Raw genomic sequence first — 18,009 nt, 5'->3', positions numbered from 1 at the left:
ATTTTCTTATGTTTATTCCCAACCCAAATGAATGGAGACAAACCGAAAACAAAGGAAAAGAAGGGAGCCTAACATTTCCGGAAGACAAGAAATGCCTCACTGATGATGAAATTTTAAGAATCTCAGGGAAATGGAATCATGGAGAAAACAAAAGACAAAAGAATCTGTTAGTAAACTAAGTTGTCTGAGGGCTGCTGATCTCCACAGAGCAGATATGGAATGTGTTTGTCTGATATGCATTACAGAGAGAAAGAATTGAAGGAACAAGTCATGCAAAACTTGCTACTAATCATAAAAGTACTCTAAAATAATCCTGCTGAGAAGAGACAAAAGAAAAACTGCAACAACAGCATTTGGATGGACAGGGTTCACATAAAATTAAGGATGCTCAAACTTAGGATAAATTTAAACAATTAAATGCATGTGTTTTGAGTTTAAATAATATCAGAATAAACATTCACATAAAATAACCTTACAGACAGCAAAGTAAATCACAGTCCACCAACATTAAGCCACAAATATCCTTTATTATCAAATCAACTAAACATCAAGGAGAATTATTACTGATATATATGCATCGCATCTACCCTTCTTGGATGGTGTAAGTCAGGGGTGGCCAACCTACGGCGCATGTGCCAACAGTGGCGCATTGCACGATTTTGAGTGGCGCACTATACCCCAGAGATAAAAAAAGAAAAAACATGCCTGCTCATGAAAAAAGAAAAAATAATAATACTAATAATAATACTGATTTCTAGAAAAAAAATACAAAAAAGAATTCAAGTAACTTATAGCTAGAAGTGAGTTTTACTGAGATTTGTTCAAATCTAAAACATAGAAATAATTTTCATTTGATTTTATTGTTCCATGTGCATCTATTAGTCATCAATTCAAATCTGAAGAATTGTCTGTTGCTCTCAGTTACTAATTTAACTCCTGATATTACAGATTTGGTGAAAGCAAAGCAAAGTCAAAAGTCTCATTAAACCTAGTTATGTTTATTTTTCCTGCATGTGAAATTGCTTTTCTTTAAAACTGCTAATTGTGTTCACATATTTTTATTAGTACTTTCGGAAATAACTAATGAATATCATCAATACAAATTCAAAGTGTCAATAAAGTAAGTACAGTTTAACTTGTATCTATGTTAAATCCTTTCCTTTACAACTGCTACATCTGTCCACACTATCATATATATATGCATAGTATATATATATCAAATGATTATATGTACAACTGCCAAATATGTCCAAATTACCATACTTAAAGGATTGATAGGGGGTTAAAGTTTGTGTGGCGCATCTGAATTAGAAGTGAAGAAAATTGGTGCATGGGAAACAAAAGGTTGGCCACCCCTGGTCTAAGTCAACTATCTATCACTGCATCTAAACCAAAGACCCAAGTTTGCATCTTATCAATTATAATTCTCCTTTGGCATAACTTATATCAAGGTTACGTATAGTGAATTCAATATTAAATTACTATATTAGTGGCTTAATATTTGTGAATGTGGAAAATTGAAAATGTACTTGGAACAAAGTAAATTATGTACAGATAATCACATCTTAAGCAGTAATTCAGGGACAGACAGGTCTCAGTCCCCTGTTGTTCCTGAAGAAGCTTGTCTCTCACAGGCAACTCCAACTGCACTAGCTTCAAAAGTGCCTCCTATATAACTTGTGCCTCAAAGCCAGAAGGTGATAGATGACCTTACTTTTTGGAGAGATGACAAGAACCTCCTTGTGGGAGCTTCCATGATTCCACCATGGAATAGGTCAGCACACAGTTAACTGTTATTCTTGGAATAGGCCAAAGGCCTACCACAAATATGGTAGAATTTAGCAAAGTGCAGCATCATCTATTATAGAAAACTGTTTTAGTAAGAGCATTTATACAGCCTTTTCTGCAATATTCTACTAAGCTTTACACATTTTTCACTTGGGTATTGTAGGTACTGATAAATCTTGATAAGGTATCAGTCTGGGCATTTCTATCTCCATTTTTCTGTGTCTCTACTTATGGTACAGGTTGTCAGTTAGTATAGGTGATTTCCTCTCTAATTACTGACCTCATCTCCCACATAGGAATGATGAGCATTCATGCCATTCACAATCAGAAATTACACTGACAGATTATAGAGAAATAAAATTATCATTTGGAAAAGTATTACCAGATGCAAAATATTAAAAACATTGTATTTCTGTCAAGATATATGTGATGCTACTGCAGGAGATCAGATTATAGAAAAATTGGAGGATAAGGAATATCACAGATCAAATGTCATGATCCAATACTGCTCCCATTACCAGTGTCAAAAGTTGGATGGTAAGGAAGATATCCTTAAACAGAGAGTGCCTTATTACCAAGAAAAGGTTTTCTGGAATGGAAAGGTGTTAGGTGCCTTCACACACTGTCATACACCCACAATGCCTATGCTATCTTTCGTACAGAACAGTGAAGCTCCACAATTTGCTGAGAAGAAAAAACAAAACCATAGGCCCTAGCACATGGCCTTTGACCTAAATTCTATACATATTCCCTTCCATTCCAAAACCAGCCCAAGTAATCAATAGGAAGTAAAAAAAGGGGTAAAATCACTTCTATAGCAGTATCCATACTCACTGTCCAGCATAGTGTATGTGTTGACATTAATGTAGTTAAAGAAACAGTGACATATCTGGACCAGCTTTCACCAAAAGTATATCCATATAAAATGTAAATTTTGTATCCTCTTTGGAACAACTTACAAATAATAAATAGCAGCAATGACAAAGCAACAAAATTTGTTCAATCAATGAAAATTGCTAAAGAATTAGCTTTTCATAAAGAAAAACTCATACTTACTTTGTGACCAGTTAAAACTCTGACACAGCTACCATTCAGATTATCCCAAATTCTTATGCTGCGATCACTGGAGCCTGTGGCAACATAATTACTATTCGGATGGAACTGCACTACCTGAAAATAAAAATACAGTGCTGAGTGAAATTTGAAACTATGTATAACGGTTGCACAATACCTCAATACATCAGGCATGCATTCCACCAGTTATTTAACCCTCTTACGCCTAAGCCCTAAAAACCAAAACGTCTCCCGTATGCCGTGGCGGGTTTGGAGTGAGCGCGGAAGCGGAAAAAACGGAAAAAATAATTTTTTCAAAAAAATCACAGCGAGCTTAGTTTTCAAGATTAAGAGTTCAATTTGGCTTCTTATTTTGTCATTGCCTGAAGTTTAGTATGAAACCATCAGAATGAGAAAAAAATATCATTTCATCATATATAAATAATGCAATATGGTAGCAAAAAAACAAATTCATACATAATTGTATCAAATCAAGCTGTGCGCAAAAAACAGTTGAAGCTAACAAGTTACTTTTTTTCATTGTATTGTACACTAAATTGCAATCATTTTGATATATCTTTTTTTTCGTTGTATTGTACACTAAATTGCGATCATTTTGATATATAACACATTGTAAAACGATCAAAGCAACACAGAAAAAATATTATCACAAAATGATGCATGAATTCGTAACGTGCGGATGTAAAAAAATGTTTTTTTCAAAAATTCACCATAAAATCTAAATATTGTTCTAGAGACTTCCAATTTGTTTCAAAATGAAGAAAAATGATTGAATATTATGATACCGTAAGAGTTTTAGCTTAGAATTGCAGTTTTCAACCATTTCGGACGAGTTACAGTTGACCGAATGTCGAATTTTTTATATATAATTTTTTTATATGCAATTATTGCGAAAATGAGAAAAGCTACAACCTTCAAATATTTTTTTGTATTCTTCATGAATTTGCACACATTTTCATATATGAAACTCTATAAAACGCCTAATATGAAAAAGAGCAAATATTAGGAGAATGCGACGTAGGCATTCGGAGATTTGCGGCCGCGAATCGGCGCGCGGAGGGAAAGAGTTTTTTTTTTTTAAATTCACCATAAATCTAAATATTGTGCTAGACACTTCAAATTTGTTTCAAATGAAGATAATGACTTTATATTACTAGATTGTGAGAGTTTTAGCTTACAATTGTGTTTTTCGACTATTTCAGTAGAGTCAAAGTTGACCAAGAACGTGGTTTTTTTTCTATTTGTCGTGATTTATATGCAAATATTTCGAAAAAGAGAAAAGCTACAACCTTCAATCATTTTTTTTTGTATTTTACGTGAAATTGCGCACATTTTCATATATAAAACTTTACGTAACGGCTAATTTTAAATGGTGCAAACATTTCGACAATCGCACGAAAAGATTTCTGATTTTTTCGGAAGAGTTACCCGCGCGGACTAAGGAAAAAATGAAATTTCATTAGTAAAATGAAGTTTTATTGTATACTTACCGAACAATTATACAGCCGTGATTTCCACGAGCGGCAGGAGATTAAATTCAAATTTAGCGACGCTAGGCGTCGCCAAACATGGTGGTGATGACGTCATCTCCCTCCACTCTCGCTTGGAGAACCAGGTACAACTGCCCAGGTGAATCCAATTCTTTCTGCCCGTCCATCCACCTAAGGGGAGGAGGAAGGGTGGGTATAATCATAATTGTTCGGTAAGTATACAATAACAAACTTCATTTTACTAATAAAAATATCATTTTTATTGTAGTGTCTTACCGAACAATTATACAGCTGATTACACATTTCTGGGCTCAGCTCGTGTCGGCCTATGAAAGTATCCTTAATATCATTCTTTCTAGGCAAAATTAATCTAAAATTACCAGAGAAAAACAAAATTAAGAAAATGTCAGTAAAACTGACTCGCTCACTCTATAAAAGAAGTGTCGGTATGAGAATAGGGGCGAGTGGGATCACTACCACGAGTCATTCACCATTTAGACCTTCCAATCAAAATCCCCACTAGAGAGAGCTGATACTAACGGGTGATGCGGCCGCTACTACTACTACTAGGGACGCCACGGACAGCAGCGCCCCTAGCGGACATCCTTAATTATTAGACGGTACGCGTTGTACGCTTTTTTCTCTTGTGCCGTATAATCTTTGGATTTACCTTCTTATTATCATGGAACGTGCTGCCATCGCATCGGCTAAGTTAAGTGCCTCATAAGTAGTATTTTACCGTATTTTAGTCTTCCAGGGACCAGTATTTTCCTTCTAATAGGTCATATACGGTTTCCCGGCTCGACTCGTGGCGGCACCATGCTGCCTCATGTTAAGAATTCCCGTTCTTCCATACTGGGAACTTCTTGTACTTATGGGCTTTCTATATCACGTTCATCGTTTTTTTTTTACATCGCCTTTTTAGCTAGGTCAGCCCGTTTAACCATTTCTCTTAGTTGGTATTTAGGGCTATTCTGTGTTTCTGGCCCAGCATCCCGGCTCTTGCTCTTCATCGGCTATCGCTGGCTCCGAGTAGTCAAACTGTTCCATCGGAAACAGTTTTGCCTCCTCCTGGGCTTCTTTTTCTTTTACTAAAAGTGTCTTTTCCACCTTTTTACGATGTAATTTTAGTTTTATTTAGGGTGTTAGGCTAGCCTAGGTGCATGTCCCATGTGTTTTTGGTACAGTCTGGTTCACGTGGCCCTCCCACGGTTGTGTTGCTATCGCGGCTTTAGGCACTTGCGGTCACAGTGTTCCATAGCACCTTACCCTTCCCCTTCCCTCCCTACCAGTATAGGGAGGGGTCCTGGGGGTGGGGGACCCCTTGGTTGCCATGACAACCTCAGTAGCCTTCCTCCCTTCTTCTCTGAGGAGGCCAGGGGTTCCTCCCAGCTGGGGTATAGGGCGACCACTTGTCTCGGGTACCGGGTCACCGAGCGTGGGTAGTTGTTGGGACGGGAGGAGTAGGCCACCCCCCCCCTCTCTCTCTCTCCCGCCAGCGTCACGCCGGGAACCCCCCCCCCATTGCTCAGTCCCACCTTTCCCCCACTGTAACGAACGGAGCCTCCGCTGCAAGCCGGGGCACCTTTGGTTATAGTTCGTCCGGCTCCGCCACGGGCGGGGTGTCAATCCTAGTGGTCTATTGCTTGCCTACTATATCCTACCCTTTTTTCCCGCTACCGGAGGAGAGTTCTTGCTTCTTACCCGGGCACTCTTCTAGTAGACGGGGTAAAAAATTTATATTATTTCGTTATATATAAGGATATACCCTAATTTTTACGGTGAATTTTAGTATTCATCTAACTATGTGTATACCATCTCCGTCGTTCTCCGTCGTGGTTTCATACCTCACCACCACACCTGGTTGGATTCTTTCTCTTGTCTCCTGGCGTAGCCTTGGACAACTCCAACCACCTTGTTACCACACGTATTATGGCGGGTGGGGCTCTGGTTTAATCTAACTTTCTCGCTCCGGCATGCAGCGGAGCAATTGTTAGGCTGTAAGTGTTCTCCTGATACTTATGATCTTTCCACTTACAGGCTACCAACTGTCAGGTCCTAGGGTGCAATGCGACACTGTACGACCCCTGCGCCCACGATGAGTGCAGGACTCACGCCCCGTGTGCCACGACCCACAACGCCATGATCGTCTGGCACCCAGAAGCCTGCACCATCTGCTATGACCTTGTCAGTCAGCTGGTGGGGGGGGTAAGTCAATTTTAGACTTCTTTATCGTATTAATAATAACACTTAGTCATAAGCTTGTTAAACCCCGTCCCCGCCACTAGAAGCTTCATTTCGCCTTCTCTTTCAGCTGCCGCCGTGAAGGAAGTCGCCCTAGCTACCCTGAATGGCTTGGGTGGGCGGCTTCGGGAAGAACGCCGCCAAGGGCCAGCCATACATCTTGGATAAGAAGCTGGCCGTTCAGATCTTCTCTTCCCCGGTGGCAAATCAACAGGATACGTTGACCCTATCTCTGCAGCCCCTCTCATCGCCTCCATCCAGCAAGTGGTGCAGCAGTCGTTCGGTCCGTGGCCACGCACGAGCCGGTCCCAGACGTCGCTACTTTGGACCTGAATATCGAGCCTATGGCAGTAGGTGCGGAGGATTTTGTTTGGTTGAGGTAGGTGTGTCGGGCGCCCAAGTCTGTTTCCTTGGGCGCTCCTGGATCTTCTCCTGTCCTTCTACTGCTTCTTTTCAAGGCTTTACGGGATCTGAGATCCCTGCCCGCCCGCTCTCCCGCTCTCTCTGTACCTCCAAAGGTGAAGGGACAGAGAGAACAGAAGACCCTCCATAAGACGACTTCTAAGAAGTCGTCGTCGTCTTCTTCAGTTTAAGAAGTCTTCGACTTCCTATGCTGACGCGGTGAAGGCTAAGCCGAGCTCTTCATACTCCAAGAGCTCTAGAAGCAAGGCTTCTAAGGAGAAGGCTCGCGCTCCAGCTGAGCCAATGCCTTCTCCTGGCCTCCACCGCATCCACTCCGGCAACGCCGGTTGGAGTAGCGGGACCGAGCACCTTTGATCCCACTGCCTTCTCAGCAGTGGTGATGCAACAGGTAGGAGAGATGGTAGGCTCGCAGGTCTCCGCCCTCGGAACCAAGTTTGAACAGATGTTTGCACAGCGGGCAGTCAAGCACCCTTAGTCAGTCGGGCCAGTCCATCCAAGATCTCTCTAACAGAGTTAGAGAGAATGAGGACCGAGTAGCTGGGCTTGCTCAGGCTCCTCATCCAGTCTCCCCAGTAGCAGGTGCTGCATTCTCCAGCTACCTCCTTATGAGTCGCTACCAGCCTTCTCCATGGATAACCCATGGAGAGTGGCCGCTTACGCTCCATTCAAGGACGGTATGATCTCTGTCCCGGAGTGTGGAACTCGAAGGATTGAGGAACTTCGAGTTTTATCCTCCGGGACTGACTCAGCCTTTTCATTGGATATGCTAGGCTGACCGTGGCGGCCCTCACTAGGGAGGACAAGATCTCCAGAGAGAACGTGCTTTATAGTAGAGAGCACGCTCAGCGGGAATGGGTTCACTGCCTGGAGGACTGGGAGTGTACCAACACTAAGCTCCAGGCTTTCAAGAGTCCTTTCACTATTTTTGCAACGGAGGAGGAGGCTTCTCTTCCGTTCGCTACCAAAATAGTGGAAGCGACTCTTCAGGCAGTCCTCAAGGATGAGCCCATGCCACAGCTGAGGGAAGCGGATTCTATTTCTTTCTCCGCTCTTTCCAGCCTTCGGAGAATTGTGGGAGAACTTGCCTGCCACATTCACGCTTGGTAAGCTTAAACCAGACTGCGCAATGGACCAGTTTGGCGAAAAGCTTCCAAGGCTGCCTGATACCTTGATCCAGGCAGAGTTCGATGCTCGAACTAGGTTTGGGAGATCCCTCAACTCTTTAATTATCACTGAGATGGCGGCACTATCGTATGGCACGAACCATGTTTAAGATTCTGGCCAAATCTCAGCTTCAAACGGTTCAGACGGATGCTTTCGACTTCTTCCAAGCTAGGAGGAACTGCCGAAAGCACGTTCTGCAGGAGTGCACAATTAGGCATGAACCTAATAGACTCCTGGCTTCCAGCATGTGGGGGGCGGACCTCTTCCCAGAGTCCGCTGTGAATGAGGTGCACCATGAGGCTGCTAGGCTCAACCAGAGCCTTAGAGCTAGGTGGGGTATCTCCTCTAAGAGGAAACAAGAATCCGCCCCCGCTGCTGGTAAGAAACTCAAGAAGTCTGGTAAAAGGTTCCAACCTTACCAAAAACATCAGCAGCAACAGCAGTTCGTTCAGGCCGTCCCAGTTACCCAACAGGGACAACCATCAACCTCAAAACAGACCCAACCCATCCTCCTGTTGTCTCCTCAGTCGCAACCCTCGACCTCCTACACACTCTCGAGCCGCCTTCAACCCTATGTATGAGGTCAGGCATACCTCCCTTTAATAGGCAGGGTCGAGAGGTAGCAGAGCGAGATGGCCACTTTCGCCAGCGTGGCACAGGAAGAGCGGCAAGGGGAAGGCAGTTCAGAGGAGGGCGTGGAGGCCAACCCGCCCAACAACAGTGAGGCTCCCCAGGTAGGAGGGCTAGGCTGTTCCTCTTCCGTCACAGGTGGGGGTTCAGCAATTGGGCACAGAGCATAGTGTCCAAGGGATTGGGTTGGAGTTGGATCAAAGATCCCCCTCCAATCAAATCATTTTATCAGGACCATCAAAGAATTGACAGATTACGCGAGGAACTCCTTCAGAAAGGAGCTATTGCGAGAGTCAAGCATCTAAAATTTCAAGTCGCTTATTCAGCTGCCAAAGAAAGGCTCAACAAAAGAAGGGTAATCTTAGACTTGTCAAGGCTAAACTCTTTTTATTCGTTGCGACAAGTTCAAAATGCTTACCATCTCGCAGGTAAGGACCTTACTTCCTCGTGGAGCCGTCACATGCTCCATCGATCTTACAGACGCATACTATCATATCCCTATAGCCAGGCACTTTCGCCCATTCCTAGGCTTCAAACTAGGAAATCAGACATTCTCATTCAAAGTGATGCCCTTCGGTCTGAATGTAGCCCCCAGGGTATTCACAAAAATAGCAGAAGTGGTGGTTCAACAATTGAGAACTCAGGGGATAATGGTAGCAGCATACCTTGACGATTTGGTTGATCTGGGCACCACAGTCGAGGAATGTCTCAAAGCCACGAAAAAGGTAGTTCAATTTCTGGAACATCTGGGGTTCCAGATAAACAAGACGAAATCCAGACTTACTCCAGAGTCTCGTTTTCAGTGGCTAGGAATCCAATGGGATTTGTCTTCCCACAATCTGTCAATTCCCGGTGGTCAAACGGAAAGAAATAGCCAAGTCTGTGAACAATTTCTCAAATGCAAACAAACATCAAGGAGAAACCAGGAAAGAATCCTAGGTTCTCTTAGCTTTGCCTCAGTGACAGACATCCTCCTGAAAGCAAGGCTGAAAGAATATAAACCGAGTTTGGCGATCAAGAGCAAACGCCAAATCTCGAGACAAGTTGTCAGTAATTCCACAGATCCTTCGCAATCAGCTCCGTCCATGACAAAGTAAACAACCTGGCCAAACTAGTACCCCTTCAATATCCCCTTCCAGTGTTAACCATTCGCACGGATGCCTCCCTGTCCGGGTGGGGGGGATATTCTCAATTCAAGCAAGTTCAGGGGACTTGGTCAGTTCAGTTCCGCCAGCTCCACATAAACGTCTTGGAAGCAATGGCAGTATTTCTTACCCTGAAGAGACTTCTTCCCCCGAAAAAGTCTCATCTAAGACTAGTTTTGGACAGTGCAGTGGTAGTTCATTGCATCAACAGAGAGGGTCCAAATCCAAACATGTGAACCATGTCATGATAGCCATCTTTGCACTAGCAGACAAACACAAATGGCATCTGTCCGCCACACTCACCTGGCGGGGGTAAGAAATTGTGATAGCAGACGCTTTGTCCCGGTCGGTCCCTCTGGAATCAGAATGGTCCCTGGACGACAGGTCATTCCAGTGGATATGCCGGAGAGTCCCATGGTCTCCAAGTGGATCTCTTCGCTTCACAAGCAAACCACAAGCTCCCTTGCTATGTGGCCCCACCTGGACCCTCTGGCTTATGCCACGGACGCCCTGTCGTTTAGATTGGAATCAGTGGAGAAAAATTTATGTCTTTCCTCCAGTGAATCTTCTTTTGAAAGTCTTGAGCAAGCTGAGGACTTTCAAGGGACTAGTAGCTCTGATTGCTCCAGACTGGCCCAAGAGCAACTGGTATCCTCTGCTTCTGGAATTGGGTCTCCGACCTCAACGGATTCCCAATCCCAAGCTGTCCCAATCAGTACAAATGAGGACTGTTTCGCTTCCTCAGGAATTCTTCAGACCCTAACTTTATGGACTTCATGAAGTTTGTGGCTAACAAAGATGCTAACATTGATCCACACAAAACATCCTCTTCCTAGAATCAGATAAGAGAGAGTCAACTATTAGAACAATATGACTCAGCTGTTGAAAAAATTAGCATTCCTTCCTGAAAGAATCAAACACTACAACCATGACAGTTACTTAGCTATATCCTTTTTCAGATCCCTTGTTTGAAAAAGGTTTAGCAGCTAGCACTATTACTACTCATAAATCGGCTTTGAAGAAGATCTTCCAGTTGGGTTTCCAGATAGACCTAACAGAATCCTACTTTACGTCTATTCCTAAAGCCTGTGCTAGACTTAGACCTTCTCAAAGGCCTACTGCAGTCTCATGGTTCTTAAATGATGTTCTCAAACTAGCCTCAGATACTGATAACTCGTCTTGTACATTCATAATGCTTCTTAGAAAGACGTTATTCTTATTAAGCCTAGCTTCAGGAGCTAGAATTTCAGAACTGTCGGCTCTATCCAGAGATGCGGGTCATGTGGAATTCCTCCCTTCAGAAGAAGTTCTGCTTGCTCCGGATCGTAGTTTTTTTGGCTAAAAATGAAGATCCTCTTGCAAGGTGGGCTCCTTGGAAAGTCATCCCACTTCCGCAAGATCCTTCTCTCTGCCCAGTATCAACTTTAAGAGCCTTTCTATCTCGCACATCCTCAAGATCCTCAGGTTCTCTCTTCATGAGAGAAAAAGGTGGTACTTTATCGGATAAAAGGAATTAGACAACAGATCCTTTACTTCATTAAACAAGCACCTCCTGATTCATTTCCAAAAGCACATGACATCAGAGGAGTAGCCACCTCAATTAACTATTTTCAACATATGAACTTCGAGGATCTTAAAAAGTATACTGGATGGAAATCACCGACAGTCTTTAAACGTCACTACCTAAAGTCCTTGGAATCTTTAAAATTTTCTGCAGTAGCAGCGGGAAAACATTGTTTCTCCTGATACTGTATAGTAGTCATAGTATAGATCCAGGTCTCCTTTCTACCTACCTCGTCCAACATGCCTCACCCTATCGCCATGCTATTCGGATACTCTAGCCTTAGCCGCTGAGATCATATTGGTGGATTGTCCCTTATTTTTTTGCTAGGACATCCACACAATGTACTTATAATGTACTTCAGTGTACCTACCCTTATTTTTATGCTAGGGTAGGACACAATGTGTTTGTATATTATGTAAATACCTTACTTGAGTGAATCTATTTTGTTAATTTGCATTGCATTATTGTATATTACTATGTTTAATATAGTTAATTTTAAGTACTTTATATTATTGGCTTTCTCTTTTTTTATGCCATTGTTTAGCATAAGTTAGCTTTAAGTACTTACTTTTGTATTCTGTAATATACCTGATTCACTTATATTTATATCCCTCTTTTTTTACAACTGATTTTCATTTGTCCTTTTTTCCCATCTTGTCTGTTTCTCTGGTACTCTTTCATAGGCCGACACGAGCTGAGCCCAGAAAAGGGATTTTGATGTAGGAAAAATCTATTTCTGGGTGATTGGCTCGTGTCGCCTATGAAACCCACCCTGTCTTTGTTTGCCCTCCCTGCAGGACAAGATGTTCATAGATTAAGGATGACCGCTAGGGGCTGGGGCGCTGCTGTCCGTGCGTCCCTAGTAGTAGTAGTAGCGGCCGCATCACCCGTTAGTATCAGCTCTCTCTAGTGGGGATTTTGATTGGAAGGTCTAAATGGTGAATGACTCGTGGTAGTGATCCCACTCGCCCCTATTCTCATACCGACACTTCTTTCTTTTATAGAGTGAGCGAGTCAGTTTTACTGACATTTTCTTAATTTTGTTTTTCTCTGGTATTTTAGATTCATTTTGCCTAGAAAAGAATGATATTAAAGGATACTTTCATAGGGCGACACGAGTCAATCAACCCAGAAATAGATTTTTTCTACGTCAAAATCCCTTTTATGGGAAGGTGGGATTCAGTGGACCACTAGTATTTCTAAATGGGTTACATTTATTACAATACCAGTAAACACTCGAAGTGTCTGTTGTACCTTACCTTGTAAGAGAGCTACAGCAGACTGTTACTGCCTCTGGTCGGTGCTCTTCTTATATTGTAGAGGAATTGGAATTTGACCAAAGTTAGCCTCTACAGGAGTGGAATCCTTCCGTAGTTCAAGCGAGTCAAGGCTGACTGACAGAGGATAGTAATAACAAAGAGATTGCCCTTTGCCCTGGGCTAAGACCAGCAATTCAATCATACAAAACATTTGATCCACCAACCACCAGATTTAAAACATATATACCCAACCATTATAAAATCTGACCTAACAGACCGTGAGTATCCCAGGTACTCAGTACCCCAGCTTCCCTTGAACTCGACAACCTATTTCAAGGTGAAAAGTTAGCATAGAGGTGACGACCCCTGTGCGTTTCACACCATGCCAGAAACCGCCACCGGACCTAACGTTCTACAATTCTCGAAAACCGTTTCTATCTCTTTGAGATAATGGCTCGCAAAAACCGAATTCGATCTCCTGACGTACTCTGAAGAATCGAAGCTAAAGATAAATTCTTTCTAAATGCTAAAGAAGTTGCCACTGCTCCAAGAGCTCTAGAAGCAAGGCTTCTAAGGAGAAGGCTCGCGCTCCAGCTGAGCCAATGCCTTCTCCGGCCTCCACCCGCATCCACTCCGGCAACGCCGGTTGGAGTAGCGGGACGAGCACCTTTGATCCCACTGCCTTCTCAGCAGTGGTGATGCAACAGGTAGAGAGATGGTAGGCTCGCAGGTCTCCGCCCTCGGAACCAAGTTTTGTTGAACAGATGTTTGCACAGCTGTCAAGCACCCTTAGTCAGTCGGGCCAGTCCATCCAAGATCTCTCTAACAGAGTTAGAGAGAATGAGGACCGAGTAGCTGGGCTTGCTCAGGCTCCTCATCCAGTCTCCCCAGTAGCAGGTGCTGGCATTCTCCAGCTACCTCCCTTATGAGTCGCTACCAGCCTTCTCCATGGTATAACCCATGGAGAGTGGCCGCTTACGCTCCATTCAAGGACGGTAATGATCTCTGTCCCGGAGTGTGGAACTCGAAGGATTGAGGACTTCGAGTTTTATCCTCCGGGACTGACTCAGCCTTTCATTGGATATGCTAGGCTGACCGTGGCGGCCCTCACTAGGGAGGACAAGATCTCCAGAGAGAACGTGCTTATAGTAGAGAGCACGCTCAGCGGAAATGGGTTCACTGCCTGGAGGACTGGGAGTGTACCAACACTAAGCTCCAGGCTTTCAAAGAGTCCTTTCACTATTTTTGCGACGGAGGAGGAGGCTTCTCTTCCGTTCGCTACCAAAATAGTGGGAAGCGACTCTTCAGGCAGTCCTCAAGGATGAGCCCATGCCACAGCTGAGGGAAGCGGATTCTATTTCTCCGCTCTTTCCAGCCTTCGGAGAGAATTTGGGAGAACTTGCCTGCCACATTCACGCTTGGTAAGCTTAAAACCAGACTGCGCAATGGACCAGTTTGGCGAAAAGCTTCCAAGGCTGCCTGATACCTTGATCCAGGCAGAGTTTCGATGCTCGAACTAGGTTTGGGAGATCCCTCAACTCTTTAATTATCACTGAGATGGCGGCACTATCGTATGGCACAGAACCACTGTTTAAGATTCTGGCCAAATCTCAGCTTCAAACGGTTCAGACGGATGCTTTCGACTTCTTCCAAGCTAGAGGAGGAACTGCCGAAAGCACGTTCTGCAGGAGTGCACTATTAGGCATGAACCTAATAGACTCCTGCTTCCAGCATGTGGGGGGGGGGGGGGCGGACCTCTTCCCAGAGTCCGCTGTGAATGAGGTGCACCATGAGGCTGCTAGGCTCAACCAGAGCCTTAGAGCTAGGTGGGGTATCTCCTCTAAGAGGAAACAAGAATCCGCCCCCGCTGCTGGTAAGAAACTCAAGAAGTCTGGTAAAAGGTTCCAACCTTACCAAAAAACATCAGCAGCAACAGCAGTTCGTTCAGGCCGTCCCAGTTATTTCCCAACAGGGACAAACATCAACCTCAAAACAGACCCAACCCATCCTCCTGTTGTCTCCTCAGTCGCAACCCTCGACCTCCTACGCACTCTCGCCGGCCTTCAACCCTATGTATGAAGGTCAGGCTTACCCTCCCTTTAATAGGCAGTCGAGAGGTAGCAGAGCGAGAGGCCACTTTCGCCAGCGTGGCACAGGAAGAGCGGCAAGGGAAGGCAGTTCAGAGGAGTGCGTGGAGGCCAACCCGCCCAACAACAGTGAGGCTCCCCAGGTAGGAGGGAGGCTGTTCCTCTTCCGTCACAGGTGGGGGTCAGCAATTGGGCACAGAGCATTGTGTCCAAGGGATTGGGTTGGAGTTGGATCAAAGATCCCCCTCCAATCAATCATTTTATCAGGAACCATCAAAGGAATTGACAGATTACGCGAGGGAACTCCTTCAGAAAGGAGCTATTGCGAGAGTCAAGCATCTAAAATTTCAAGGTCGCTTATTCAGCGTGCCAAAGAAAGGCTCAACAAAAAGAAGGGTAATATGACAATTTGTCCAAAATTGCATTTTTCCTAACTATACAAACCTGAGGTCCTTTTACAATAGGAAGGTACTAGCGGCAGCTGGATAGGTCGTAAGCTTTCGAACAAGGGGTTCGGTAGTTAACTGCTTGTCCGACAGGCGCGCGCTGCAGCGCGACTGGTAGGTAACAAATCACTTTTGCTTTTGGCCCAAGCAAAAACTGCAGAGTGAGGGGTGGCATGAGGTGGGGCTATGTGTATAAGGACCTCAGGTTTGTATAGTTAGGAAAAATGCAATTTTGGACAAATTGTCATTTGTTCCGACACGGCATACAAACCTTCGGTCCTTTTACAATAGGAAGACTCACTTCTTGGTGGGAGGAATCTGATCTTTTGTGAACAGACTGGTGTTCGCCCAACCTTGGAATGCCTCCCTGGTCGTAAGAGCGAGGGAGGGATCCAAGCCTCTGTCCGATTGATCGGGGTGTGCACCGCAGGATCAATGGTCGACCTCTGGACCAAGTACTAAGAGAGGAGGCACGTATCTCTTCGTACCAGCAAACAAGAACAAGTTCCTATTTGCAAGAGGCAACATAAAGTTATGGTTTGTCTCTTGTTGGCATCCACTTCCCCCCCCTTGTAGGAGGAAGTGGTGGATATTCGCTCCCATCCCTAGTGAAAGGGATAGGATGGGGCTCTGTCGAGTAGCTCACCGGCATCTCGTCCTTATCCAGCAGGTGATGACCGTATCCCTCTACCCACAGTAGAGGGGAGAAAAAGATAGGAAGAGAAGCCAGTCACTCTCTCATTCACTTATCTATTCTTACAGTCACACCAGGACTCGATGCTGTTCAGCCTGCTAGGGTCTGGGTTAGCTAGACAACGTGTTGAGCAGCCACCACGGGTCCTAAGGAAACGATCCAAGGACCTGTGGGCAATATCCAAAGGTAGAAGGAGGTGCCGGTGGTCTGGTTTGTACCAGACCCCTGCCTTCAGTACCTGCGCCATGGAGAATTCTTGTGTAACTCGAGGGAGTGTACTTCTAGGTCATCTTGGTGCTGACGAAGAGTCTTCAACACTCATCCTGGGATGTCGAGTTTCTTCAGAAAGCGCGGTCGCGCTTTCACAGGACAAAGCAGCATCTCCTTCGCATCGAAGGCGGTGAAGTCCATTAGGGAGGGGATTGTGAAGGACTCTAACCGATCGTCAGGAACCGAAGGGTTCAGAGTCTTCGCTACGAATTCGGTACGAAATCGAGCGTCACGAATCCCCATCCCCTGGATGCTTGACTTCGCAGGAAAAGTCATGAATTACCCTCAGAGGGAAAAGAAGGGAATGGTCGTATGACCTAACCCTCTTCTCGACTTCGGTGATGTCCTGTACCCATACTGGTCTATCCGTCTGCAGCGAAATTGTTCTTCTCGGTAGTGGATAGGACACCGACACTCAATGGTGGGGTGTCGATGGTATAGGGTACTGTGACAAGCCGTTAGGACGAAGAACAAAGATTGTATGGAACAACCGAACTAAGTCCACAGCGAAGTTCGTAACAGACTTGGGCGCTCTGACAGCTGCCGACTGACTGCGTTCGGTAGGAGGCAAGTTTGTCCAGGCACCCGAGCAAGTCACGTGACCTTCGCCTTAAAAGGGTTCTGCCAAGAGAGCTAAACAAATAATTTGTTCGTCACCGATGCCAGAAGGCAAGGTGATGACTCTCTTAAGGCATGTGCCCAACAGGCGAAAGTCAATTGCCTTTCTAGAGACCGAGGTCCTTGATGGCAAGATATCTCATAGTATGGTTGATTCTCGGCTAAGGAGAAACAACACTAGTGTCGTTGAAGACGAAGGTGTACAGAAAATGCAACCTACGTCTTCGCAGCTGAACCGAGAGAAGGATTCTCAGATTCTGAACCTGTGCTACAAAGACTGAGAACGCTAACCGCTATTCATTGCTGTCCGGTGAGGATCGTAGTTGCAATAAAAGCGGAGCGCTTTTCAGTAATGAAGACAGGGGGAAATACTGCCTGAAGAACTGGCTTCTCATGGGCTGAACATTTGGAAGTAGAGCTGTCAGGTCGGAGAGTAGGCGATGTCTTCTGACATATCTGTTAATTCGGGGCGAGCAACGAATAATTGCACACCTACGAATACGAGATATTTTGAAGACAAACTCAGATGTCTGCAAAAATCATTCGCATTATCGCGGTGCGATGCAGCGGTTGACTAGTACAGACTTCTGTTACCGTGCGGTAAACAGAAGATGAAAGAGTCCAAGAGATATCTCTGTTGAAAATTCTCGCAATGCGAAGGCGATGAAATCAAGCGTCACAGCAGTAGATGGTCCTTCATTATTGCAATAATCCCCGTTAATCAGAGACCTAAGTCCATGATTGTTGGGCAGAGATACGGTTCGGTATCAATCAAACCAGGGGAGAGAGAGACGTAACCGACCGTGCATCTCCGAGACCTAGCTGATACTGAGCCGCTATCAGGCAGTTCAATACGCAGTAGCTCTCGGTGACTCGTCATCCTGAGTTGCCAGTTAATCCATTATTCCACGAAGGAATGCGTTCGGCTAGAACCATCGAGCATAAAGAATACGCTCGAGCAATTATATTTAACGAAACGGATTTCGGTAAATACAAAAGCTGATTTGGTGTTGTCATGACAATACCAAGTATCTAAATCGAAACTGATAACTGCTGGGAGGTTGCAGGCAACCCCGAGTTGCAGTTCAATTAAGATACAATTCGTCTCGGTCA

The 18,009-nt window shown here is 44.6% G+C and overlaps 1 protein-coding gene across 1 annotated transcript in view; it reads right to left on the bottom strand.

The window, feature by feature from the left end:
• LOC135197472 (uncharacterized) overlaps positions 1–9,559 on the bottom strand; it is a 41,195-nt gene extending 31,636 nt beyond the window's left edge. Inside the window, exons 1-2 of the mRNA XM_064224538.1 lie at positions 9,479–9,559; positions 2,845–2,958 (exon numbers count right to left, since the gene is read on the bottom strand). Of these exons, the coding sequence (XP_064080608.1) occupies positions 2,845–2,958; positions 9,479–9,559 (195 nt within the window). The remainder of the gene's footprint in view (positions 1–2,844; positions 2,959–9,478) is intronic.
• Positions 9,560–18,009: the final 8,450 nt, after the last annotated feature.

The sequence above is a fragment of the Macrobrachium nipponense genome, chromosome 21, assembly GCF_015104395.2.
Source record: "Macrobrachium nipponense isolate FS-2020 chromosome 21, ASM1510439v2, whole genome shotgun sequence".
Classification (NCBI taxonomy): Eukaryota; Metazoa; Arthropoda; class Malacostraca; order Decapoda; family Palaemonidae; genus Macrobrachium; species Macrobrachium nipponense.
This window is presented reverse-complemented; position numbering and strand designations above follow the sequence as displayed.